General features: G+C 50.0%; 1 protein-coding gene across 1 annotated transcript; it reads left to right on the plus strand.

The window, feature by feature from the left end:
* Nucleotides 1-7,287: 7,287 nt before the first annotated feature.
* Nucleotides 7,288-20,961, plus strand: LOC149995469 (leukocyte immunoglobulin-like receptor subfamily A member 6). Its single transcript, XM_090259241.1, has 5 exons — nt 7,288-7,395; nt 7,476-7,511; nt 7,675-7,959; nt 8,104-8,409; nt 20,645-20,961. Exons 1-5 carry the CDS (start codon nt 7,362-7,364, stop codon nt 20,959-20,961), a joined length of 978 nt encoding a protein of 325 aa, XP_090115367.1. The 5' UTR covers nt 7,288-7,361.
* The last annotated feature ends 4,890 nt before the right edge of the window (nt 20,962-25,851 follow it).

The raw sequence follows: 25,851 nt of genomic DNA on the forward strand, positions 1-25,851 counted from the left end.
GCCTGTGAGCATCTTTATCACCAGTGTTTTGAATTCTGTGTCTGCTAGGTTGGCTATCTCCTCGTTTTTTAGGTTGGCTATCTCCTTGTCGCTTAGTTCGTCCTCTGGAACCTTGACCCATTTCCCATTTTGGGTCATACTTTTCTGTCTCCTTATTCTGACAGGCTCCTGTGTTTGTTTGCCTCTGCATCCCAGGTAGAGCTGTCGCTCCTGTTACATTGTAAGGGGCAGAGCCTTAGGGATTCTTCAGTACAGAATGACCTGATTCAGCACGTTGTGGCACTGTATGTGGGGAAGGGGTCCACGAGGTAACAATGTCACCAGCCCAGCACTTGCCCCTTTTCCAGACACCTCTTCCACTACCGCTCCGGAATGGGCTCCACTCTAGCTGCTGCCCTGGCTGTCATTCCCAGAGGAGGTGGGTCTGTGGATGTTCTAGGACCATGGGGGCTCTTTTAGCAAGCGGATTCTGCTGAGACAGGCAGTTTCTGCCTCTACCCCAACGCCCACTGGTCTGCACAGTCAGGAGCAATGAGGCTTGATTTTCCCCAGCGCTGGGACCTTGAGCTGTGAGGTCCAGTGAGGAGCTGGAAACACTCCCCAGGTGTCCCTCCTGACTGCGCTTTCCACTGGCCTGTCACTGCTTCCGCCACTGCCACCACCACACCACATCCTCTCCACCCCGGCTCTGCCCCTTCTACCTGTCTTGTTGAGTATTTTTTCTTGATATCTTTGTCTGTTGTACATCCATGCAGCTTGATTTTCTGGAACTTCTGGTTGTCTCTAGTTCTGAGGTAGTTGTGTTCCTTCTAATTTGTGGAGGGAGACACAGCGTGTCTGTCTATGCCTCTATCGTGGCCAGAAGTGTCTGTCTGCATTCGTGATGTAAAAAATATAACTCACAGCAGGCAAATTTCATGTGATCTGATGACTGCAAATATCACAGTTTGTGAATTTATGTATTTATGTATCCATTTCTCTCTTTCTGTATCTTTAACCCTCAGGTGCTTTTTCTCTCTCTTTACCTATCTTTCAATCAATTTATCTATCTATCACCATCTGAGAATCATCTATGGCCTTCTTTCTGGAAAAAAATAAATTTCTCTTTTCCAAAGCCACCCAGTTATTTGTAATTTGTTACAACAACTTGACCAAGCTCCTCTCTTCCCTTCCCGTCTCTTTTCTTTTCCTTCTTATATTCCCCTTATTTGCCCTCATTTCCTCCTCCTCCTCCTTCTTCTCTCTCTGTCTCTCTCTCTCTCTCTCTCTCTCTCTCTCTCTCTCACTCGCTCTTTACATAGAGGGAGAAAGAACTCAGTTTTGACTCATACACTCAAAATTATTTCAGCTGAAACAAGACTCTGCAAGTTTTCTTCTCTTCTGAAAACGCAGTATCAAACTGCCCAGTTAATGACTTTCTTTTGTAGCAGAGTACAAAGACAATGAGGGGAATTTAGGACAACAATAAAAAAATATTTTTGAACTTCACAAATGTAAACAGGTATAAGTGATATTTGAATAATTAAACTTACAAATGATTTTTTGATATGTTTGCAATTTCATGTTTTTCATGTTATTAAAGATGTGAACTATAACAAATATGCAAGTGATACTAGGCCTAAAAATTTTAGGTGGAAGTCAAATTTCATATGTCTTCTGAGAATGGTTTTATATTATTAACTCTTTTATATATTCGCTTTGCCAGGGAATATTGACTGCTATGAACTGAATATTTGTTACGGTTCTCCAATAACAGCAAACTAGGCTAAATCCTCCTATGATTGTAGGGTTTAGGAAAATGAGCTGTGACACCTGAGACGTGAGGGGTGTTTAGTGACGTGGCTCAGCTCAGTCCCTCAGCACCTGCTATTTGTAGGGAGAGGAGAAGCTGGTCTTCTTCCTGTGTGGCAGGCACTACGTGCACGGTCCTGACTATGCTGTGAGGACAGTGCTCACCACATCCTATGCCTCTGTCTCCTGAACTGCACTTGAACGACTGAAAAATGAGTCATCGAAAGCTCTGCTATAAAATATGTCCACTGAGAGTTTGCCCCTTTCCCTAATGCACGGAGAGCACAAACGTTAAGCGGAAACGGAAATTCCAAATAGCTGTCCCGGGATCCACAAGTCAGGACAGCGCTTCTCCTGCCCAGAGGCTGTGCTGACCCAGGCCCTGTCCAGCCTTGAACAGAAATGTGCATGTGTATCTAGGAGGCTTTCCTCAGAACCATGGGTCACCTCCACTTCCGCTGATTCTATCCTGGTTTGCACATGAATCCCAAGAGGTGGTGGAGAATTCAGCACCGGGTCGTGGACAGCTCCACCCCCCCCCCCCCAGCACACCTAGTCATCTAGCTGTGTCTCTTTTCTAATGTTTTTATGTAAAAGGAGCATGTAAATATGAGTATATTACTTACATATACTTTATGCAGAATATTTTATGGGTCTCTGTATTCTAAAGTGTTTCTCTTCACTACAGTTGTGTTTTAATCTTATATAGGTATTTTATCCTCTCGGTGGGCTGAGCACCAAGAACACATTCAACAGAAGGAATGAGAGCTTGTTTTAAAAGCAGTGACAGAACCACATAGTTCATTTTAGGTCCTCGGAATTGGGGTATTAATTGCACTGAACACATTAGTGAGGTAGATTCACGTTGCCAAAGAGTTGAAATTTCCCCTGTGCACCCATTACTTTACTCACAGAAAAGTATACATGAGTGCCTGGGGATGATCCTTTGTTGAGTTCTCTCAAAAGTATAAAGAGCCTGGACATACACTTAAAAGCTGAATTCCTCCTGTGGACAATCTGTGCACTGTTAGGAAGGATATAAAACTCTCCTGAGTAGGAAGCACTGTCTGGGTGGATAAGCCTGAGAAGCATGAATGATGAAATAATCCTGGAATTTCCATGACATAAAAATTCAGCCATTGAACTCCCACTTTCTAGTGTAAGTGTCTGCACAGAGACACTTTCAAAAAATTCTCTAGGGTGAAGCATCTCAAGTTCATGCTTTACATATGGACAAGCTGATTCTGGAGTTTATGTGAAACTCCACAAGATTGACACAAGAGCCAAAAATAATTCTGAAGGAAAACATAGTGAGAAATAAGGACTCACAGGATCGCATTTCAAATCTTACCACAAAGTTCCTTTAATAGAGGGATTTCTGGTTTGGTTAAAAGATCGACATGTAGATCAATGAAATATACTAGAGATCTGCAAATAGACCCACACAAGGACAGTCCACTGACTTTAGACAATGATGCCCAGACACACCAAGAAAGAAAGGATGCTCTTTGCAACAAATGAAGCTCAATATTTGGATATCAAAGCTGTTTGCTGTGATGACTTTGATAAGATGCCAGGAAGGCCTTGCCCATGGTGGCCACACCATTTCACTCCCATCACCAGTGCCGGGCTCTCACGGTCAATCCACACCGTTGTCAACCGTCAGTGCTCCTGCCTTTATATTTGAGCCACTCTGTGTATGTGTTGCTACCACACTGAGCGTTCATGCTCGCTTTTGATAAATTATGAAGTCGAGGAACAGTTTTGAAAATAACCGCACGTTGGATAGCAGTGTTTGTAAGTTGCATGTTAAAGTATTTGTTTGTCTCCTATGGGTGTCAGCTGTCATCTTACAGATGTGTAGATGTTTTAAATGTTCTCAGTCCCAGTCCCTTACCTCATTTGCCATTGCTAATATCTCCTCCAACAGTTTCCCATTGTGCGACTTCAACTTCCCTCTCTTGGGGGTGTCCACGGGAACAGTTATTATTTTTAGTGCAGCCCATTTACCAATTTGTCCCCCATTGGCCTCCACTGCCCCTCCCACACCCCGCCCCCACCGTCAATCCCCACCATGTTGTCTATGTCTGTGGATCATTAATGCTAATTCCTTGACTAGACCCTTCCCCTTCTTTCCCCACTTCTCCCCTTACCTCACCCCTCTGGTCCCTGTCAGTCTGTTCCTTGTTTCCACGCTTCTGGTTCCATTTTCCCCATTTGTTTTTTGTTCATTAGGTTCCTGTAATACATGAGATCATATGGTATTGGCCTTTGGCTGCCTGGCTTATTTCACTGAGCACAGTATTCTCCAAATCCATCCATGCTGTCAGAAAAGGCAGGAATATGATCCCACCAATAAGGGGAACCTAATAAATAAAATAAACTAACAAACAAAATAGAACCACAGGCATGGAAACATGGATCAGATTGACAGTGACCAGAGAGGAAGGGTGATAAGGAAGGAAATAAGGGGAAGAGTCTAGTCAAAGAACATGTATGAATGACCCATGGACATGACATGTGTGGGATACAACTGTGGGTGAGGGGGTGGATTGAGGGGAGGAGGGCAAAGGAGAAAAATTGGAACAACTGTAATAGAATAAGTATAAAAAACTTTTAAAAACAACTTAGGAGCAGGGGTGGTCTTCTGAGTTTGTTTTCAGCCAGCCAAAATGTTTCTGTCACCACCTTCAACAGCCCCACACTGATGTGGTCACTTTATGACGTGCTTTTTGAGCAACACTTGCTCTTCAAAATGCTGTGACATTCTATTGCCGTCAAGCTGAGGTTGTTTATTTGTTTTCAAGTAAAACCTTTGGGGGTTGCAAAAGCATCTGTGGTTATGGAACATACAAACCTCTGGGCTTCCTGTCAAAGAAAACGTTTATTGCTGTCAAGCAGAGGCTATTTATTCATTTCCCAGTAAAGCCTTAGGGGTTTGCAAAAACATCTACAGTTATGGAACGTAAAAACCTCTGGGCTTCCTGTTGAAGAAAACGTGTAACCAAATACAAGACAACATTTTAGAGAACCCTGGAGACAAAGCCACTCTCTGAACTGCAGCAAAAGAGGGTGAGGTGTTGACAGGTCACGGGCATGCTCCCTGCCAGGCGAGGATGTTGGATTATGTTTATAAGACAAGAAGAATACACAGGGGAACCGGTATGGTCAGATCGAGTAATAAATGTTTTATGTGCCATGGATTACCAGTGAACTAGAGACAAGAAATATGTGTCAATAAAATATAACATCAACAGTAACTGAACTCCAGTCTTGCATGTCCAAGCATGGGACGTGGATGGCTTACAGGGACTTACACACAATCCTTGCATACTTCTTCCCAGCTCTCAACACATGTGAAGACGAGAAATGAGAAGAAGGAATCTCCGTGTTCCTTCCATTTCTGAGCTTTTAGCTGGGGGCTTCGGAAGGGGTTGCCAGGTCTATAGAACGCTGAGAAAGCAGATATGGGGGAGAACCGAAATGTCAATAGCACCTAGTGTGAGCATGCGTGTCTGCGAGTGTGTGAAGGTTTGAGTGTGAGTGCGTGTGACTGAATGTTCTCACGGGATAATGACAGCTCTGGGGGGCTGAGGAAACAGAAGTGAGAGCTGAGGTTGGAGGGTCACCTGCGGATGATCATGAACAGTTTTCAGTTCAGAAAGAAATGGCTCGAGGTACCTGAAGACAGGGCCACGGAGAAACTTTCAGCAGAAAATGGACAGAATCTGAAATGTAATTTGCAAAGACTGATGTGAAGGGTGAACTGAGAGGAAAGTGAGGGTGCAGGACTCAGTACCCAGGCAGGTGGAGGGTGTGACCTCTGCCTGGGGGACAGGAAGGGTGACCATCTCTCCCCACCTCGTTGACTGGAATCCAAGGAGCCCTCAGGACAGAGAAACAGGGGTCGCAGGGATGAGCCTGGGGTCCTTGCAATGCACTCTGCTTCCGCAGGGGATCCCAGCACTTCCTCCTCGCCTGCAGCTCGGGGCTGAGTCTCACTGTTCCCACGTGACTTAGTGTCTCTGAGAGAAGTGGGCTCTTTCTCCTTCCCTCCCTTTGGGGGAATCACTGGAGTCACTTCTGCCTTTCAGAGCAGCCAAGATGCTGGGTGTCGCTGTCCTCTTAGAACTGTGGAGGCTCTTCAGGACTCAGAGAATCTTTATTCATGAGAGTCCTGTTCAAAAGCAGTAAACACACACACACACACACACACACGCACACACACACACACACACACATACACTACCACTTCCTGGATGGCTGAAGGACCCTTGAGCAGCCTACTTCCTCCTCTCTAGCTCTCAGATCCCTCAGTCACAGCCCAGTGAGACCACCCAGCCCCCACAAATGTCATCAGAATCCTTCTTGCCTGAGACATGGGAGAGAGGAAGCCAGTCACTGAGAGCAGATGAAGATTCTGGAGGTTTGAGAAACTGAAAAGCAGAGGTACCTGGTCCATGCAGCAGAAGGAAGGCTCAGACTCACACCACAGCACAGTCACGTGAGTCACGGCAGAGACCCTCACAGGGCCGGGGGGAGCCCCTGGCCTCCCCATCATGGGCTGCAGGGCCAGCTGTGTGTGTGTCCAACAAGGTGACTTTCATACCTGCTTCACTCCGTACACAAAATTGATGCTGATGGGCCACAGGCTGAAGAGTAAATCAACGACTTCCTCTTTAGCAAACAATGTAGAAAATGTCTTTTCATCATTTTTTATTGTTCTTCTATGACACTTGTCTCCATTTTTCCCCTTTGGCCTCCTCTGTCCATCCCAACCCCCTACCCCGGCTCCCACAGTCAGTTCCCACCCTGTCGTCATGCCCATGGCTCATTCATGGCGTGTTCTTTGACTAGAGATTTTCTATGCTACCTGTTGTTCAATGCCTTCTAATATAATTATAATCACATAGAAGTTTTGTCATAATTCACAGAACATTTTAAATATTTATAATGTTTGGGGAACATTTTTTTTCAAGGTCCCCGGTTCTCATAATTTTTCTCATTTCTCCTTTCTAAGCACATTAATTGCAACAATCGCCTTAGAATGCCGATTTTTTGCTAAGAAGGGTTCTCAGAATACAGGAGATCAGTCCCCTGGATCTCAGACACAGTTCTGGATCTGGCACAAACACCCGGCAGGTAGTAGGAGATCAGCGAGTGTCTGTCTACGGACAAGTCAGACATCAGAAGTGTATTTTGTGTGTGGGAGGTGGGGAACATGAGTGGTCAATCCGTTCTGGAGTCCGCCTGTTGAGGGTGGACTGAGGACCAGAGTCTAGATCCCGCCCTCTCTGAGCAGGAGCTCAGACCAGGCAGAGGGTCCTGGGAACAAGCAGAGACCCCACAACTGGGCTGAGTGGCTCCAAGGGACCTGCCGGCCTCCTGAGCTCACGTCACGGAAAAACCCAGCGCCAGGCCCAGGGCGGGGTGTCCGCCCGCAGCGGGTCCACAGAGGTGGGAGCCCGGAAGGGCGGCAGCAGCCTCAGACTCACCACATCCTGTGCGTCTCTGTCCTTCAGGCCCAGGGTCTCGTCCCCCTGGGGAGCGGGAGCACTCACAGCGACGGCATGGTGTGCATCCTCCATGCTCTTCTCTGCCTCGGTCAGTGTGGGGACGGGCAGGGGCCGCAGGAGGGCACAGGGCACTGACGGGGCAAACCTCTGACAGGGACTCTATTCCAGGGCTGAGTCTGGCCCAGAAAACCCGCGCACTGAAGGGTGAGTCCTCCCCAGGGTCCCTGTCCCACCTTCTACTTCACCCCTGGGGCTCGGGAGGCAGCAAGGGGTCCTGGGATGAGGTGGTAATGAGGAGGGACGTGGGCTGAGCGGGGGAATGGGGGGTGGGGGAGCCCTTTCCAATGCAGCCTATGGTTCCTTACAGGGACCCTCCCCAAACCCACCCTCTGGGCTGAGCCAGGCCCTGTGATCCCCTGGGGGAGCCCCGTGACCATCTGGTGTCAGGGGACCGTGGAGGCTGAGGAGTACCATGTGGACAAAGAGGGAAGCCCAGTGCCCTGGAACAGACAGAAGCCACTGGAGCCCAGGGACAAGGCCAAGTTCTCCATCACACGTGTGACAGAGGGACATGAAGGGAGCTATCTCTGTAACTATCTCAGCCCCGCTGGCTGGTCAGCGCGCAGTGACCCCTTGGAGCTGGTGGTGACAGGTGAGAGGACACTCAGGGGTCCCAGCCTCAGTCTCTGCCCACAGGAAGGGGGTGCTCTCAGGGTTTCTCCCCCTCACAGCCCAGCCCTGGGGGACGTGAGGGAGGTGTGAGTCCCATTTAACTCACTGCCTCCTTCTCCCCTAGGATCCTACAGCATCAAACCCAGCCTCTCAGCCCTGCCCAGCCCTGTCGTGACCCCAGGAGGGAACGTGACCCTCCAGTGTGGCTCATGGTGGGGATTTGACACGTTCATTCTGACTGAGGAAGGAGAGGACAGGCACCCCTGGACCCTGGACTCACAGCGACACCCCAGTGGGATCTTCCAGGCCCTGTTCCCCGTGGGCGCCGTGACCCCCGGCCGCAGGTGGACGTTCAGATGCTACGGCTGTTACAGGAACACCTCCCAGGTGTGGTCACAGCCCAGTGACACCCTGGAGCTCCAGGTCTCAGGTGAGGGGCCCTGACCCCATCCTTTCTGAGCCGTCAGCTCAGGGTGGTGTCCCCAGGAGACATCTGAGGTTGGAGGGGACTGAGGGGTCTAAGTGATGGTCGCCCAGCAGAGGTGTGCCCCTCAGAGACCCTCCTTGTCCTGCCTCCCCTCCCCCTCCACTGGGATCAGAGGTGACAGGTGGGCAGGGGGAGTGTCTTGGGGCCCACACAGCTGATGGAGGAAAGGGTCTGATGACAGCTCCAGGGTTAGTCCCCGACCCTCAGCCACTTCTGTCCCCCTTCCCAGGACCCCTTGGGGGCCCCTGCACCCCACCACAGGGCCCATCCCCTCAGCTCGTGCGTCACTGAGACCTCTGCTCAGAGGGAGCACAGAGCAGCCCTAGGAGCTCTGAGGGTCCATCAGGGGTCTCATGTCCCCCAGACACTCAGGGATGGGCTGTGTCCCCAGGGCAGGGAGTCAGGCAGAAATGCCGGGAGCAACACGCCCCCAGGGCTCTGAGGCTGCAGGTGACAGGTAAGGGGGGGCATGGCAGAGGGACATGTGGGGCCCAGGCTGGGAGAGGATCCAGGCTCAGGAGGGGAGAAGGCAGACCCACCTCTCACCCCCATCCTGAATTTCCAGGCGGATCTGAGGATGGAGGAACCCCCACCACAGAGTCAGGTCAGCAGAGCAGTAAGTGAGAGACTTTGTGGGGGGCTGGTGGGTCCTCGTTCTGGTCCCAGCTCTGCTACTCCCACGGCGGGGACAGGGCTCCCTTCTCTGCACTGAGGGTCGGGTTCATGTCTGTTCATCCCGGTCCCCTCCTGCTCACAGACTGCGGTGACATTAGGTGACATAAGGGGTCTCAGAAACCACAGGAAGGCAGCGCCCCAGCCCAGTCTGACCCTCCCAAAGGGGCATGCAGTGGGGAGACAACACGGGAGACACAGGGCCCACCCCGTGCCCCTGCCCCTCCCGTGTCCCTGCTGTGCTGGGGCAGGTAGTAAGGAAGGACCCTCGGCTCCATGTGAGACAGGACAAGCCCCCTGCTGAGGAGGAGCCCAGAGCTCAGGGCTGGTGTCCACCTGGGGGGCAGCATGAGGAGAGCACAGGGACCCCACGTCCCAGGTCCCGTCCCCGCGCTGCCCGGCCAGGCTGGGTGACCTGGGGCATGTGGGAAACCTCTCTGAGCCTCAGTGCACTGGGGGTGGGGCCTCAGGGCTGTGAGGTCAGCGGAGATGAACAACAGACCCAGCATGTGCCTCGCACACAGTAGGTGCTCATTAAATGGCATCTTTGGCTCACAGATGACGTCACTCCTGCCCAAGGTCTGCCATGGTACTGGATCGTCCTGATCGGGGTCTCAGTGGTCGTGCTGCAGCCCCTCTTCCTCCTCCTCTTCCTCTTTCTCCGATACCGTCAGTGTCAGAACAAAGGCAGGACATCAGGTGAGTAGGGAACGGGGTGGCTGGGTCCACAGGAGAGAGGTGCCCAGAGCACCTGCTGCAGGAAAGACAAGAAGATGGAGACGCTCAGCTGAGAAACAAATTTCTCCAGAATCTCAAATCAGAAAATCTAGAAAGAGCCCTGGCTGGTGTGACTCAGTGGATTGAATGCTGGCCTCCGTACCAAATAGTTACCAGTTCGGTTCCCAGTCACGGCACAGGTCTGGGTTGCAGGCCAGGTGCACAGTTGGGGGCGTGTGAGAGGCAACCACACACGGATGTTTCTCTCCCTCTGTTTCCCCCTCCCTTCCCCTCTCTCTAAAAATAAATAAACAAAATCTGTTCTTTTAAAAAAGGAAAATCTAGAATGAAAACATCCAAGGTTAGCACAGACATACAAATAAATGTAAGTTAATTTTTCATCTTCAATCTCATGAAATTTGAAAAGCACCCATCAAGTCTATTAAGGTTTCCTTCTTTCCTCTGGAATCACACGGGAGGGGTCCCTCCCCTCCCAGGGCTGAGACTCTGTGTCCTCCAGCCCAGCTGCAAACACCCAGGAAGAGCCCTTCTGTGAGAGGAAGGGACGGCTGCCCTGGGGGAGGGTTCATGGGGAAGGGGACAGCCTGGGAGGTGCGGGGTCAGTGGGGAGAGGGACTGAAATCCCCACTGCGTGACCTGGCGCCTCCCCTCCCCCTGGGTTAGTGGCCCATCTGGGAGCAGGCGGGTATGCAGCCCTGACATCCCCGGGACCTGCCAGGAGACACACCCCATTCTGTCCCCACAGATGCCACCATGAAGTACCCGCAGCCTGAGGAGGGCGTGCAGCTGGACCCTCGGGTGAGATCCCTGCTCCTGTCCAGGCCACCAAGGACCTTCCTGCCGCCCCCTTTACTCCAGTGGTCCCTTCCCCGTCCTCACCTCACCTGCTTCTCATTAGCGTCCACGCTGACCTCTCCTTCTGGGCACCTCCTGCTGTGACTCACTCCTCCCACTTTCCTGTGGCCTCCTGGTCCCTCCTAGGTGGTCCACTGGGCTGGCTCCTCATCCTCTGTCTGACCTTGTGCAGCCCCAGGTGTCAGGAGGAGGCATGAATAAGTGAACACCCACAGGTTCCAGGGTCCCCCTCACTCATTCATGCAGCTGCGGTGACAGGGTCACTGGTTACCAGCTGCATTTAGGTGCCACAGGGCAGCACTCTCTCCACACTCCTCGTGCTCACCTGTGGGTGGGAGAGATGCAGACAAGCAGGCAGATGGCATCCTGGAGAACCAGGGCTGTGAGGGAGAATAAAGCAAGAGCAGGGGACAGAGTGTGTGGTGGGGGAGGGGCCAGAACAGAGACAACAGCAGGTGCAAAGGCCCTGAGGCAGCACATGCTGCTTCAGCCGGATGGGCGTGTGGCTGGAGCCGAGTGAGCAAGAGAGACAGTGCGTTAGGTTAAGAGACAGATCCATGGAAGTACCAGATGCCCAGGGCTCAGGAAGTCCCTGCAGACGCCATCAGGACAGTGACCCATCTGATCTGCAGTGAACTTGTCACCTTGACGATACAGAGCGAATTGATGAAGGATTTTCACAGTGGCACCAAGGGGACGTGTTTTGGTCTCACTGTCTCTCCAGCAGATCAGGTCCAAGGACGACCCCCAGGATGTGACCTATGCCCAGGTGAACCATTTGAGCGTCACACGGGAGACAAGGCCACCCCGTTCCGCCCCGTCAGAGGAGCCCCCAGATGAGCCCAGCATGTATGCTGCTCTGGCCGTCCACTAGCCCAGGATGGACCCAGACCCCACACTCCAGGGAGGGGGCCTGCAGGTACCCCAGAGGGCATAGGAGCTGCCCCCAAGGACACTCAGCTAGTGACCCCAGCCAGCCTGGAGGCCTGACATGGGCCCCCAGCAGTTCCTGGGACCCTGCGGGGGTCCCCAGATTTCAGAGTTAGTGATAACTAATATCCCCACATTTTGGGAATAAAGCAAGCAGACTTCTCAATGACCAATGTGTGAACCAAAATAGAAGTGAAGAGTTTAATTAAATGATTGTGTAAATATTACGAGTCAAACCTGTGAAGTGAGAACAGTAAAAACCAGGAGTGAATTATCAGAAAATAAAAAGCCTTTAAAAATCACCAGCCTGAGCTATTCTATCAAGGGTTTAGAAAAAGATCTCATCAAATTGTTAGAACCACAGACCACTGGTTAGAAAGCTGTGGCCTGTACACACAATGGAATGAAAATCTGCCGTATGAAATAATGCATCCTTCCATCTGTGACCGCCTGGATGGACCTAGAGCGTATCAGGATGAGTGACATAATTCAGACAGAGAAAGATTTCACTTATATGTGGAATTTTTAACATCATGCAAACAAACAACACAAAACAGACCCATAGACAGGAAGAATAAGTGATGGTGGCTGGAGGGGGTGCAGCAGAGGGGTGGATGGCAAGGGGAACACAGTCAGTAATGTGTAATAACTTTGCACAGGACGCGTGCTTACTGGACTTAGCGTGGGAAGCGCATGGTAAGATCCACAAGTAGAAAATCAGTGCTGTACACCTGAAGCTAATATAATATTGCCTCCGGTTATATTTTAATAAAAGTATTCAATTAAAAAGAACTTGTATTCTCCAGGTCCATCCATGCTGTAACAACACAAAACATCTTGTTTCCTTTTCATGGCTGCATAGTATTCCGTTGAGAAGTACACCAGTCACAGAAAGACAAACACCATATGACTGTTTATATGTAGAATCTAATGGGCAAAATAAACTAACAAAGCAGAAAAGGATTCATGGGTACCGAAAACAGATTGACAGCTGTCAGGGGGAGGGGATTGGGGGCTGGGAGAAAACGGGAAAGAGATTCAGCAAAGATAAAACAATCCAGTATGGTGACTACAAGAGGGGAAAGCATTTGGGGGAATAAATGGTGATGGAAGGAGACTTGGCTTGGGGTGGTGAACACAGAGTATAATTTACAGGTGATGTATTATAGAATTGTACTCCTGAAACTTATATAATTTTATTAACCAATGTCACCCCAATAAAGTCAATTTAAAAAGAAATAAGCCCCAGAGCAAAAAGAAAAAGTAATAACAACAAAATGATAGTCTTTTTGTATCAAAATAACAATATGAAAATCTTTTTTATTTTTTTTTCCTTTGGTCTTTTTGTTTCTTTTCTTTTCTTTTTTTTTAAGTATATTTTATTGATTATATTGTTACAATAGTTCCAATTTTTTCCCCTTTGCTCCCCTCCGCCCAGCACCCCCCTTCCCCAACAATCCCCTCTCCAAGTCCATGCCCATGGGTCGTACATACAAGCTCTCCTGCCTCACCCTTTCATATATTCTTCTTCTTTTTAAAAAACAATTAATTAATTAGTTAAATATTTTAACAATAAAAAATAACAATCCCTCCCTCTCAGACTTTAGACCCTTTACAATCTTATAAAGGACAATGGACGAAGGTCTCGAGCTCCTCTAGCTACTTCAAGCTGGACATGGTCGTCGTCCTACCTACCCGTGGGGCAAAAAATCCCTAATAATAGTGGGGGTGTGGAGGGGAGGGTGACTTTCCCACAAGGGGAAGGATCGTGCAGACTCCAGGCTGGTTGGCTGTCTCTGGTCAACGGCATGCTTGGTTTAACAGGCTGGCATCCTCGTTGTATTCTGGGGGCAACAGGGTTAAAGGACATCATTCAATCCATAACCACTAGATGACAAAAGACAGGTATTAATTTTTCAATGTCCCACATTAGGGAAAATAAGGGCTTCTTTGGAGGAAGGTATTCCAGGTACATCTCACCTGTCCAAAACCCTTTTGCCCATTATACTTAGTTTGGACTGAGGGAAATAGTTTAGGTTTCCCCCCTTTCAGGCCTCTGGGCTCTTTCTGTCCAAGCCATTAGAATAGAAAAGAGAAACCAGTTTTAAAGTGAAGCCCACAGACCACCCCGTTCTTCACCAACTCAGCCACTTAGTTCAGCCAAACCATTGAGTCTCAGGAGGCAGCAATGCAGACAGGATTAAGTGAGGCCTATACGTACAGACAATCACTCTCGTAATGAGATCGTAGGCTTATGCCCTTTGAAAACAGAAAACGCATGTTAATTTACGTAACATAACCCACATACAAGTCTCTAAATCTGAAGGACTGTCTTACCGGAAATACCTCCAGTTGCAAGGCATTTCACATTCTTCTTGCCTGTAAATTAAACATCTTTGATAATGCCACAGACATACTTTAACTTTCAAATGAAAACAAATTTTAAATGAAAAGAAACTTTAAAGATGGTTAGCTGCACTACTTCATAGTCTACCACTGGGCATTGTGATCTTCCTTGAATCTTGATTTTTCTCCCTAAGATTACCCTCCTTGTCATTAAAGGGACTGCATTAAGTCCATTTTTAATTTATCCTGTTCATTTGCATAAACACAACAAGAGCAGCAAATGATCGCTTATGATCTGTAGTTCTGCTTTGCTGGAACTTACGCAAGGAACATTTAGGGTGACCTTCAGTCTCCCCTTCAAGGCACAGAAACAGATCCACATACCTGGCATTCAGCCTTGCCTGTAAACACCTGTCTTTTCCAGGTCCTCCTGGTTTTCCATTGTGCCTTAAGGTCCCTTCTAGCCATCTTTCAGGAAAACAACCTCATTCCTTCCCTGGAAAGATTGCTATGGACCGCTCATCCATCCAAGGTACCAGGCTTTCTATGTCGTGGACTTTTATTACCTTTGAAAGTCAGTCCCAGTTGCTCAGGGCTTTTTGGTAACAACCAAAGCCCAGGCATGTCTCCTTTAGGCATGACTTTCCATTCAAAGTCTTAGTTAAAAAAGAAAAAACAAAACCTCTATTAACAACTGGTCTTATTAGTTTTATGCAAAGGAAGTTAGGTCATTACTTACTTCTTTAGAATGCCAAATTCTGGAGGGATCAGATAGGGAGAAAAATATGCAGTGTGAAGGAAAATCCTTGTCCTTCTAATATTCACTGAACTTGCATTTCTATTCTTTATATTTTTATTTTCCCCCCACTAAAAAATTTTCTGTTTGTTTGTTTTTCCATTACAGTTGTCTCACTTTTTTCCCCCTCTTGCTTCCCTGCACCTGCCCCCCCTTCTCCCACATTCAGTCCCCACCCAGTTGTCCATGTCCATGGGTCATTTATACATGCTCTTTGACTAGACCCTTCCCCTTCTTACCCCTTCTCTCCCTCCCATCTCCCCCTTTGTTACTGTTAGTTTATTCCTCGTTTACATACCTCTGGTTCAATTTTGCTCATTTGTTTGTGTTGTTCATTAGTTTCCTGTAACAGGTGATAGCATAAGGTAATTTTCTTTTGTTGCCTGGCTTATTTCGCTAAGCATAATTCTCTCTAGTTCCAGTCATGTTGTTGCAAATGGTAGAAGTTCCTTCTTTCTTTCAGTACTTATTCATTGTCATTTTCCCCCTTTGTACTCGTTTTCCTCTCTGTCTCTCTCTGTTTCTTCATCTTCTTAAAGCAGACCCTTTAGCATCTCTTGCAATGCTGGTTTGGTGGAGATGTATTCTTTTAGCCTTCTTTTGTCTTGGAAACTCCTTATTTCACCTTCCATTTTGAATGAGAGCCTTGCTGGGTAGAGTATTCTTGGTTGTAGGCCTTTGTTTTTCATTACTTGGAATATATTTTGCCATTCCCTTCTGGCTTGTAGTGTTTCTGCTGAGAAATCTGATGATAGCCTTATTGGAGCTCCCTTGTATGTTATTAGTTGTTTCTCTCTTGCTGCTTTTAGGATTCTCTCTTTGTCTTTGAATGTTGCCATTTTAATTATGATGTGTCTTGAGGTGGGCCTGTTGGGGTTCATCTTCATTGGGACCCTCTGTGCTTCCTGGACTTGCATGGTTCTTTCTCTCTTCATGTTAGGGAAGTTTTATGTCATTAGTTTTTCAAAGAGGCTTTCTATCCCTTGCTCTTCTTCTTCTCCTTCTGGAATTCCTATGATACGGATATTATTACGTTTCATGTTGTCCTGCAGCTGTCTTAGAGCCTCTTCAGTCTTGTTCAGCCTTTTTTCATTTTGTTGCACTGTCTGTGAGTTTTTGTCTACGTTGTCCTCCATCTCGCTGATCCGATTTTCTGCTTCCTCTAGCCTGCTTTTAATTCCTTCTACTGTGTTCTTCAATTCAGAGATCGTATTCTTCATTTCCTCCTGGCTCTTATTGATAGCTTCCATGTCCTTTTTGATGCTGGTATAATTCTCAGTAAGTTCTTTATAGTTCTTCTGGAGTTCACTGTAGTTTTTCTGGAGTTCTTTGCAGTTTCCGCTGAGCTCATTGAGCTTCTCCATAATACATGCTTTCAATTCCATATCTGATAGTTGGCTCCCCTCTATTTCATTTAGCACTCTTTCTGGGGACTCTACCTTTCCTTTCGATGGGGTGTTGTTTCTCTGTCTTCCCATTTTTGTGACTCCTATTGTTTGTTGGTGCTTCCTAGAATGATCTGCACTTCCTGGATCTGCCCCTGGTCAGGCCTTTGTTTTTCATTGCTTGAAATATATTTTGCCATTCTCTTCTGGCTTGTAGTGTTTCTGTTGAGAAATCTAATGGTAGCCTTATTGGAGCTCCCTTGTATGTTATTAGCTGTTTCTCTCTTGCTGCTTTCATTATTCTCTCTTCGTCTTTCAATGTTGTCATTTTAATTAGGATGTGTCTTGGAGTGGACCTTCATTGGGATCCTCTGTGCTTCCTAGACTTGCATGATTTTTCCTCTCATCAAGTTAGGGAAGTTTTCTGTCATTACTTTTTCAAACAGGTTTTCTATCCCTTGCTCCTCTTCTTCTCCTTCTGATTTCTATGATACAGATATTATTATGTTTTATGCTGTCCTGCAGCTCTCTTAAAACCTCTTCATTCTTTTTCAGTCTATTTTCCTTTTGTTGCACTGTCTGGGAATTTTTGTCTACGTTGTCTTCCAGCTCACTGATCTGATCTCCTGCTTCCTCTAGCCTGCTTTTAATTCCTTCTATTTTGTTCTTCAGTTCAGAAATTGTATTCTTCATTTGTTCCTGGCTCTTATTGAAAACTTCTATTCCTTCTTCATGCTGGTGTAATGCTCTGTAAATTCCTTGTAGTTTCCCTGGAGTTCTTTGTAGTTTTTCTTGAGCTCGCTGAGCTCATTGATCTTCCCCATAATACCTGTTTTGAATTCCATGTCTGATAGTTTGCTTTCCTCTATTTTATTTAGCACTCTTTCTGGGGATTCTTCCTTTCCTTTTGATGGGGGGGTTGTTTCTCTGTCTCCCCATTTTTGTGACTCTTATTGTTTGTTGCTGCTTCTTAGATTGATCTGCACTTCCTGGATCTGTCCCTGGTGGCGTCAGATCGTGTACCAGTCTGGGCCTAGGCAGCCTGTTGGAGACTTCCAGGGATCTACTGCCTTTGTCTGCCTCCTTTACTTGTTAATCTATTCAATCTGTGATTTGCCGTCAGGCTTAAGGATGGTGGGTGTGGCAGCTTAATTCCTGTAGGCAGGGCCTTTGCTTCCCCTCAGGCTGACGCCACTCAGAGGGGAATGGTCTGCCTGCGGTGTGGGAATGAGTCAGCACTGGGATCTGGTCCCATCTGCCTTCCCGCTGTTTGAGCCCAGAGTAAGTGGGGGCCAAAACATTTTTGTATGTGATCCACTTAAGAGCTCTTTTTCTCCAGCTGTTTCCAGCTAGCAAGAAACCCTATGGCTTTTCGCTTTTCTCAGCTGGATACTATTTTACTTTCCACTCTCTTGCTGTAGGCTGGGAAGCCCAGCTGGGGGTTTAGACCCTGCCCTTCTCAGGGGCAACTCCCAGCGGCTGAGCTGTTTCTCATCCCTTCAGCTGCCACCGTGGGAGCCCATTCAGTGCTTTCTCGTCTCCGCACTCCCTACTGGACACGTTGTGACGTAGCGGCATTTCCTGTCTCCCCGTGGTTATGAGTTCTCTCCAGCTATTGTTCAGTTCGTTATTCCAGATGATTTCTCCACAATTAAGTTGTAAATCCAGACTGGTCCTGGGAGGAGGTTAGTGTAGCTTTCACTTACTCCTCCGCCATCTTGGATCTCCCTATTTTTCCCAGATATTTAAACATTCTTACGTTAAAATGAGTTCCATATACTCCTAGTGTTTTCTCAGAAATCTGAGTCCCATTAATGGCTCTGTAGACAGTCATTCACACCACCAGGTGTCGTTTGAAGGGTTTCTTCCTGATGTCCATTCCTGTTGGAAATGAACCTCCCACATGCCCAGTTGTCCACAGAGAGTTTGCTGTCCTGATATTCAGACCTGAAAGGGCTAACGTGCCCCACCCCGTGGTGTGCGCTCCCCAAACTTAGCATCTGACCATGTTGTGCCTGGAAAAGATGGTTCCAGCCCTGGCTGGCGTGGCTCAGTGGATTGAGTGCTGGCCGGTGAATCAAAGGGTCGCAGGTTTGATTCCCAGTCAGGACACATTCCTGGGTTTCAGGCTGGGTCCCCAGTTGGGGGCATGTGAGAGGCAACCACACATTTATATTTCTCTCCCTTTCCTTTTCCCTCCCTTCCCCTCTCTCTGAAAATTAATAAATAAAATATTTTTTAAAAAACGGAAAGAAAAGATGGCTCCAATGTGAGCCTCACACAAGCCTGCCCAGACACCCATGTCAGATGACACTGAATTGACTCAGCTTCACACACACAGGGGACATGGCTCAGTGCTGACCATGGCCCATCAGTGGGCAGAGATATCCCAGCGTCAACCCCCAAAGCTGGGGAAGGGAAAACACTTCTTCCAACTGCCTTCTTGCCCCAAGTCCCATCCCTGCGTGGGAGTACCCGGCAGACTTTTTTCTGACCACAGAGTGGAGTCTCCCATTGGATGACCCCTAGCTCATGCCAGGCATTGGCGGCCACTCAGCTTTGGCCTGTTTTATTTGTGGTAGGTGCCTGTGATACTGGGAACTTTTACTTCTCCTTTTCTGCATTGAGCCTGGTGTGTATTTCAGAAATTAGGAGCACATGGGGGCTCTTGAGGGGGCCTGTCCATCGTCCACCCTGACTGTAGAGTGAGGTACCGTGATCCTCTCATTTCTCAGCCCACACATCTTCATCGGATCAGGAAATCAGCAAGGACAGGTCCCTCCATGTCCCAGGCACAGCTACCCATAGCCGCTCTGAGGAGTGGGGGTTCATGACAACACGTTGCAGGTGGGGAAACTGAGGCCCAGAAACCAAGTATTACTGCTCAATAACACAAGGTCAGTGGACGGTGGAGGAGGATTTAACTAAGAATGAGCTTTGTCACCAACATGAGAGCATTAACCCACTCATTGTCCTCAAGGGGTGAAGACAGAGGGCAGAACGCAGGGTGTGGGTACAGCTCTGCCCAGGGAACAGGCTCAGAGGAGCAGGAGTGAGTCAGGCTGGTTTCCTGGAAGGAGTGGGTGGACGCTGTTGCCAAGAAAAAGGAGAAGTTCATGAGGTGCTGGGGTAGAAGAGAAGCCACACTCTGGGGCCAGGGGAGGGGCGCGTTTCCTTCCCCTACTTCCCTGCACGTGCCCTTGGTGCTCACGGTCACGGTGACACTGGACCTGCCTGCACAGCGAGAGGGGGACGTGTCTCTGTGGTCTGAGCTCTGCAGGCACAGGGACCACGCCTTCCTGAAGCATCTGCAGGGTCCAGGTGACCACTGTCCATGGGAAAAACCCACAGGCAGGTACTTATGGACAGCTGGGGGGGGCACATGGGGGAGGCTCTGACCTTGAAGGACATGCCCTGGGTCACCTCAATTGCAAGGGGCGTCTCAGGAGGCTTGGCGTTTGTTTCAGGCTCCATCATGAGAATCAGGGCCGGGCTCCTGGGGAGACCCTGTTCCCCTTCCTGAGAGGCTGCTGACGTCACACCCCCATGACAGGGAGGGCCAGCCTCCCAGTGGCCACACCCTGTGCGTCTGTCTACCCTGAGGACACCGAGGCCTCTTCCTTCTGCACAACGGGGTTCACTGAGGAGAGACAGCATGGCCCCCACCCTCACGGCCCTGCTCTGCCTGGGTGAGACATGGGGGGGGAGGGGGAGCCCTGCTCTGCCAGGACCCAGGACTCGGGGCTCACGGGGAGGAGGGTCCTGCTCTGGATTCAGGGCACGTCTCTCACAGCGCCTCTCTTCCAGGGGTGAGCGTGGGCCTGTGGACCCCAGTGCAGGCAGGTGAGTCTTCCCAGGTTTCCCAGGTGCTGTCCTCACCGGGGACAAGGGGCCACCCCCTGAGCGGTTGGGGGTGGAGAAGAGCAGGTCTAGGATGACGGATGAAGGATGTCTCAGCTGCTCAGGGCCGACAGATGGGCACTGGGGTTGGGAAATGAACTGTGACCCAGCCCCTGATTCCTTCCAGGGACCCTCCCCAAACCCACCCTCTGGGCTGAGTCAGGCCCTGTGATCCCCTGGGGGAGCCCTGTGACCATCTGGTGTCAGGGGACCCTGGAGGCTGAGGAGTACCATGTGGACAAAGAGGGAAGCTCAGTGCCCTGGGACAGACAGAAGCCACTGGAGCACAGGGAGAGGGTCAAGTTCTCGATCACATACATGACATGGGACATGGCAGGGATCTATCGCTGTCACTACCTCAGCCCCGCTGGACGGTCAGAGCGCAGTGACCCCCTGCAGCTGGTGGTGACAGGTGAGAGGGCACTCAGGGATCCCAGCCTCAGTCTCTGCCCTCAAGAAGGGGGTGCTCTCAGGGTGTCTCTCCATCACAGCCCAGCCCTGGGGGACATGAGGGAGGTGTGAGCCCCATTTAACATGCTGCCTCCTTCTCTCCTAGGATTGCACAACAAACCCAGCCTCTCAGCTCTTCCCAGCCCTGTCATGACCTCAGGAGGGAATGTGACCCTCCAGTGTGGCTCATGGGAGGGATTTGACAGGTTCATTCTGACTGAGGAAGGAGAGGACAGGCTCTCCTGGACCCTGGACTCACAGCGACACCCCAGTGGGCATGTGCAGACCCTGTTCCCTGTGGGCCTCGTGACCCCCGGCCGCAGGTGGATGTTCAGATGCTATGGCTGTTACAGGAAAATGCCCCATATGTGGTCACTGCCCAGTGACACCCTGGAGCTCCTGGTCTTAGGTGAGGACCCCTGACCCCATCCTTCCTGAGCCGTCAGCTTGGGGTGGTGTCCCCAGGAGACATCTGAGGTTGGAGGGGACTGAGGGGTCTAAGTGATGGTCGCCCAGCACAAATGTGCCCCTCAGAGACCCTCCCTGTCCTGCCTCCCCTTCCCCTCCCCGGGTTCAGAGGTGACAGAAGGGCAGGGAAGTGTCTGGGGGCCAAACAGCAGACGTAGAAAAAGTGTCTGATGACAACTCCAGGGTTAGTCCCCGACCCTCAGCTGCTTATGACCTCCTTCCCAGGACCCTCTGAGGGCCCCTGCCTCCCACCCACAGGGCCCATCCTCACAGCTGGTGCGTCACTGAGACCTCTCCTCAGAGGGAGCACAGAGCAGCCCTGGGAGCTCGGAGGGTCCATCAGGGGTATTATGTCCCCCAGACACTCAAGGATGGGCTGGGTCCAAGCAGCGGGGAGTCAGTTAGAGTTGCCGGGAGCCACAGGCCCTCAGGGCTCTGAGGATGCAGGTGATAGTGGGGGGTCATGGCAGAGGGAGATGTGGGGCCCAGGCTGGGAGAGGAGCCAGGCTCAGGAGGGGAGAAGGCAGACCCACCCCTCACCCCCATCCTGAATTTCCCGGCGGCTCTGAGGATGGAGGACACCCCACCAGAGATTCAGGTCAGCAGAGCGGTAAGTGAGGGACTTTGTGGGAGGCTGGTGGGCCCTGGTTCTGGTCCCAGCTCTTCAGCTCCCACGGTGGAGACAGGGGTCCCTTCTCTGCTCTGAGGGTTGGGTTCATGTCTGTTCATCCTGCTTCCCTCCTGCTCACGGACTGCAGTGGCATTAGCTGACATCAGGGACCTCACAAGGTCAGGAAGGCAGTGCCCCAGCCCAGCCTGCGCCCCTCTCTCTAGAATGAACCCCTGACAGCCCCTCCCTCTCAGTGCAGCCAGGCCCAGCGGTGGCTCAGGAAAGAACACGGCCCTGCTGTGTCAGTCACGGAGCCTGGGAGTCGCTTTCTGTCCATGAAATATCAGCCCGTTCCCCACCCCCATGTTAGATAAACTACTGAACTGGGTAGATGTAGGCCCAATTCTTCATGAGCTCTGTGACCTCAGCCCACGGGGGCACCTACAGGTGCTACAGCCCACTCAGCACCTCCCCCTACATTCTGTCACAGCCCAGTGCCCACTGGAGCTCCTGGTGTCAGGTGAGGAGACCCTAACTCTGTCCTTCCTAAGCTCACACTGCGCAGGGCTCTGTCTCTCCAGGGTCTGAAGCAGTAATAATTGGGGAGTTTTGGGGACTCCACTGAGGAGGATATTCCGGAATCCCAACAACAATCCCTCCCCCATGGACCCTGGGACAACAGCTGCTGAGTTAGTGGGGTCCCTGAGCTGGAGGGAAGGAAGTGGAGGGGGTCTGCCTCACACACAGGACACAACCATTTCCATATGGTGACCATCTTCCTTACCACCCTTGGGCTCTGTGGGACATTAGCTGCTCCAAAGTGAATCCAGGCACGTTCATACACCAGAGGCTGAGATCACCCAAGGAGGGGACAGGGAACCTGGCAGAGATGGGACGGAGCTCATGGAAGTACCATGGAAAGGTTGTAATTTGAGAGGTGGGGCATTGGAGAGCACAGACCCCAGGAGGAAGGCCTGTGGTCCCCCCAAGTCCTCACTCACCCCCTCATTCATGATTCTCAGGAGCAGCCGGCACCATCAGCCCATCACAGAACAGCCCAGGTGCCAGGAGTGGAGATCAGGGGAACTCCTCAGTGACGGGGCTGGGGCAGAGGGTCAGGTCCTGTCAGAGGGACGCAGGTGCCCTGGGAGGACAACCATGATTCAGGGGTGACTTCTATCTTTCTTATTTATGTGATCTGTTTCCCCACAATCCCCAGCCTCCCACCCCCAGGACTACACGGTGGAGAAGCTCATCCGCATGGACGTGGCTGGTCTGGTCCTGGTGGCCCTCGGGGTGCTGCTGTTTCAGGCTCGAGACAGTGAGAGGAGGGCCCACGCTGCAGCCGGGACGTGAACACAGAGGGGACGGGCACCGTTCAGAGAGGGGGAGCGTGGAGCCCATCTGATGACCCAGGAAGTGGTGGAGGACAGTCTGGGCCGCAGCTGGGGCAACTGTCTGCGAATCTGTCTGGGAGAGGAAACACGGTTTGGGTGCATGGGGTGCCTGTGGACCCCTGTACAGGACTCTGCCACAGGAAATGTGTGTTTTCTCTCCCTTGGTCTTTGCTGACTTTCTTTGTTGACTCTCTGTAATGACCCCCCTTCTTTCCTCACCCCTGTGACATCAGGGTCCACCCGCATGGCTGTCTGGGTCCACACATCGAAAACCTCATGCCCTCTTCCACTTGTATATGATAAAATGTCCTTAATTTCTAACCACCACACGACCTGATGGACGTCATGGGGTCTTCATCTCCTCAGATCACAGGAGTCGCCTGTGAGCCACAAGTAAATAAATGGGCAAAAGCAGAGACAACCCTGAGAGATGAATGCAAACCACTGCCTCCTGCCCTCTCTGGGCCCCCCGTGCTCCCCGTCTTCTTCAGATGCCGCGTGTGCTTTCCCCAGAACTGTCCTCCCTTGGTGTTTGAAGGGACAGCCTGGTGGGGGTGTCACCTTAAAATGTTACGATGTTTAAGAATGATAGGATTTGTGGAATATTCCAAAGTCTGAATATAAATAAAACGGAATTTTACTCAACCATGAGAAAGAAGAACAAGTAGAAACAGAGGCAGGACACTTGGAGCAGACAGACAGAGGTCAGAGGGGAGGGAGGAGGAGACCGGATGAAAGAAGGTGGAGGGATCAGTCCAGGAACACACATGCATGACCCACAGACACTGTCGGCAGGGCAGTGACGGCCAGAGGGAAGGGCAGCGGGGGCTGGGTGGAGGCGGGCAAAGGGGGTGGGGTAGAAATGGGGACACCTGTAAGAGTGTCACAGTAAAAATAAACAAAAAGCCCTGCCATTTCAGGCAACGTGAATGGACCTGGAGGGCATTTGTTAACCCAGCTTGATCGCACAGAGAAAGAGAAATCCTGACTGATCTCACGTACATGTGGGATCTCTAGAAGCCGATCCGTAGACACAGGGAGTGGCACGGTGCTCACCAAGCAGAGTGCAGGACAAGGAGACGGTGGGCAAAGGGCATCGGCTTCCAGTCATAACGCTAACAATTCCCGGGGTGTCTAACGGACAGCCTGATGGTTACACTGAGCTATACTGTGTTATGTACTGGAGAGTGGCTTAGGGAGGTGCATCTGAGATGTTCTCACCACAAAAAATAAGTGGCAATCATATGACTTCTTTTATTTTGTAAGTATATTTTATTGATTATATATTTGCAGTAGTTCCAATTTTTTCCCCTTCGCTCCCCTCTGCCCAGTACCCCCCTTTCCTCCAGCAATCCCACCCCTCTTAGTTCATGTCCATGGGTCCTGCATACAAGTTCTTTGGCTTCACACTTTCCTATATTATTCTTAACTTCCCCCTGTCTATTTTGTACCAACCGATTATGCTTTTAATCTTTGTACCGTATCCCCATTTCTCCCCTTACCCCCTCCTGGCTGATAACTTTCCAAAGGATCCCCACACCTATGATTCTGTTCCTATTCTGGTTTCCTTATTTGGATTTTGTTTTTATTTTTTTAGATTCAGTTGTCAATAGGTGTGAGTTTGTTGTTATTTTAATGTTCATAGTTTTCATCTTCTTTTCCTTAAATAAGTCCCTTTAACATTTCATGTAATAATGGCTTGGTGATGATGAACTTCTTTAGCTTCACCTTGTCTGGGAAGCACTTCATCTGCCCTTCCATTCCAAATGATAGCCTTGCTGAATACAGTAGTTCTGGTTGCAGATTGCCTTTCATCACATTGAATACTGCTTTCCAGTCCCTTCCTGCCTGCAAAGTGTCCTCTGAGAAATCAGCTGATAGTCCTATGGGCACCCCCCTGTATGCAACTCTCAGCCTCTCTCTTGCTGCCCCCAGGTCTCTGTCTTTACCTTTCACCTTTGGCATCTCAACCATGATGTGTCCTGGTGTGGTCCCTTCTGGGTCCAGCCCGCCCGGGACCTTCCATGCTTCCCAGACCCGTATGTGCATCCTTCACAAGATTTGGGAAGTTTTCCTCATGTTTTTCAATTCTTGCTTCCTCATTCTGTACTGGCTGACAGTTCTTTTCTTCCTTATGTTCCAAATCGTTGATTTAAACCCGTTTCCTTCCCTTCATCATTGGTTTTGTGTAGATTTTCCTTCGTTTCACTTAGCATAGCTTTCACTTCTTCCCTTATGTGTCTGCCGTACTCAAGCATATCTGTCAAGTCTGTGAGCTACTTTATCACCAGTGTTTTGAATTCTGGGTCTATTAGGTTGGCTATCTCTTCGTTTGTTAGGTTGGTTATCTTCTTGTCGCTTAGGTCTCCCACTGGAGCCTTGATCCGTTTCCCATTTTGGGTCATACTTCTCTGTCTCCTCATTCTGACAGGTTCCTGTGTTTGTTTGCCTCCGCATCCCAGGTAGAGCTGTCGCTCCTGTTACATTGTAAGAGGCAGAGCCTTAGGTATTCTTCAGTACAGGGCGATCTGTTTCACCACGTTGTGGCGCTGTATGTGGGGAAGGGATTTGGGAAGGAAAAATATCACTGGCCCAGCATTTGCCCCTTTTCCAGACACCTCTTTCACTGCCGCTCCGGAATGGGCGCCCCTCTAGCTGCTGCCCTGGTTATCGTTCCCAGATGAGGTGGGTCTGTGGATGTTCTAGGACCATGGGGGCTCTTTAAACAAGTGGATTCTGCTGAGACAGGCAGTTTCTGCCTCTACCCCAACCCCCACTGGTCTTCACAGTCAGGAGCAATGAGGCTTGATTTCCCCGGCGCTGGGACCTTGATCTGTG

The sequence above is a fragment of the Furipterus horrens genome, unplaced genomic scaffold (genome assembly GCF_987537825.1).
Source record: "Furipterus horrens unplaced genomic scaffold, mFurHor1.1.pri manual_scaffold_13, whole genome shotgun sequence".
In the NCBI taxonomy this organism is placed as follows: Eukaryota; Metazoa; Chordata; class Mammalia; order Chiroptera; family Furipteridae; genus Furipterus; species Furipterus horrens.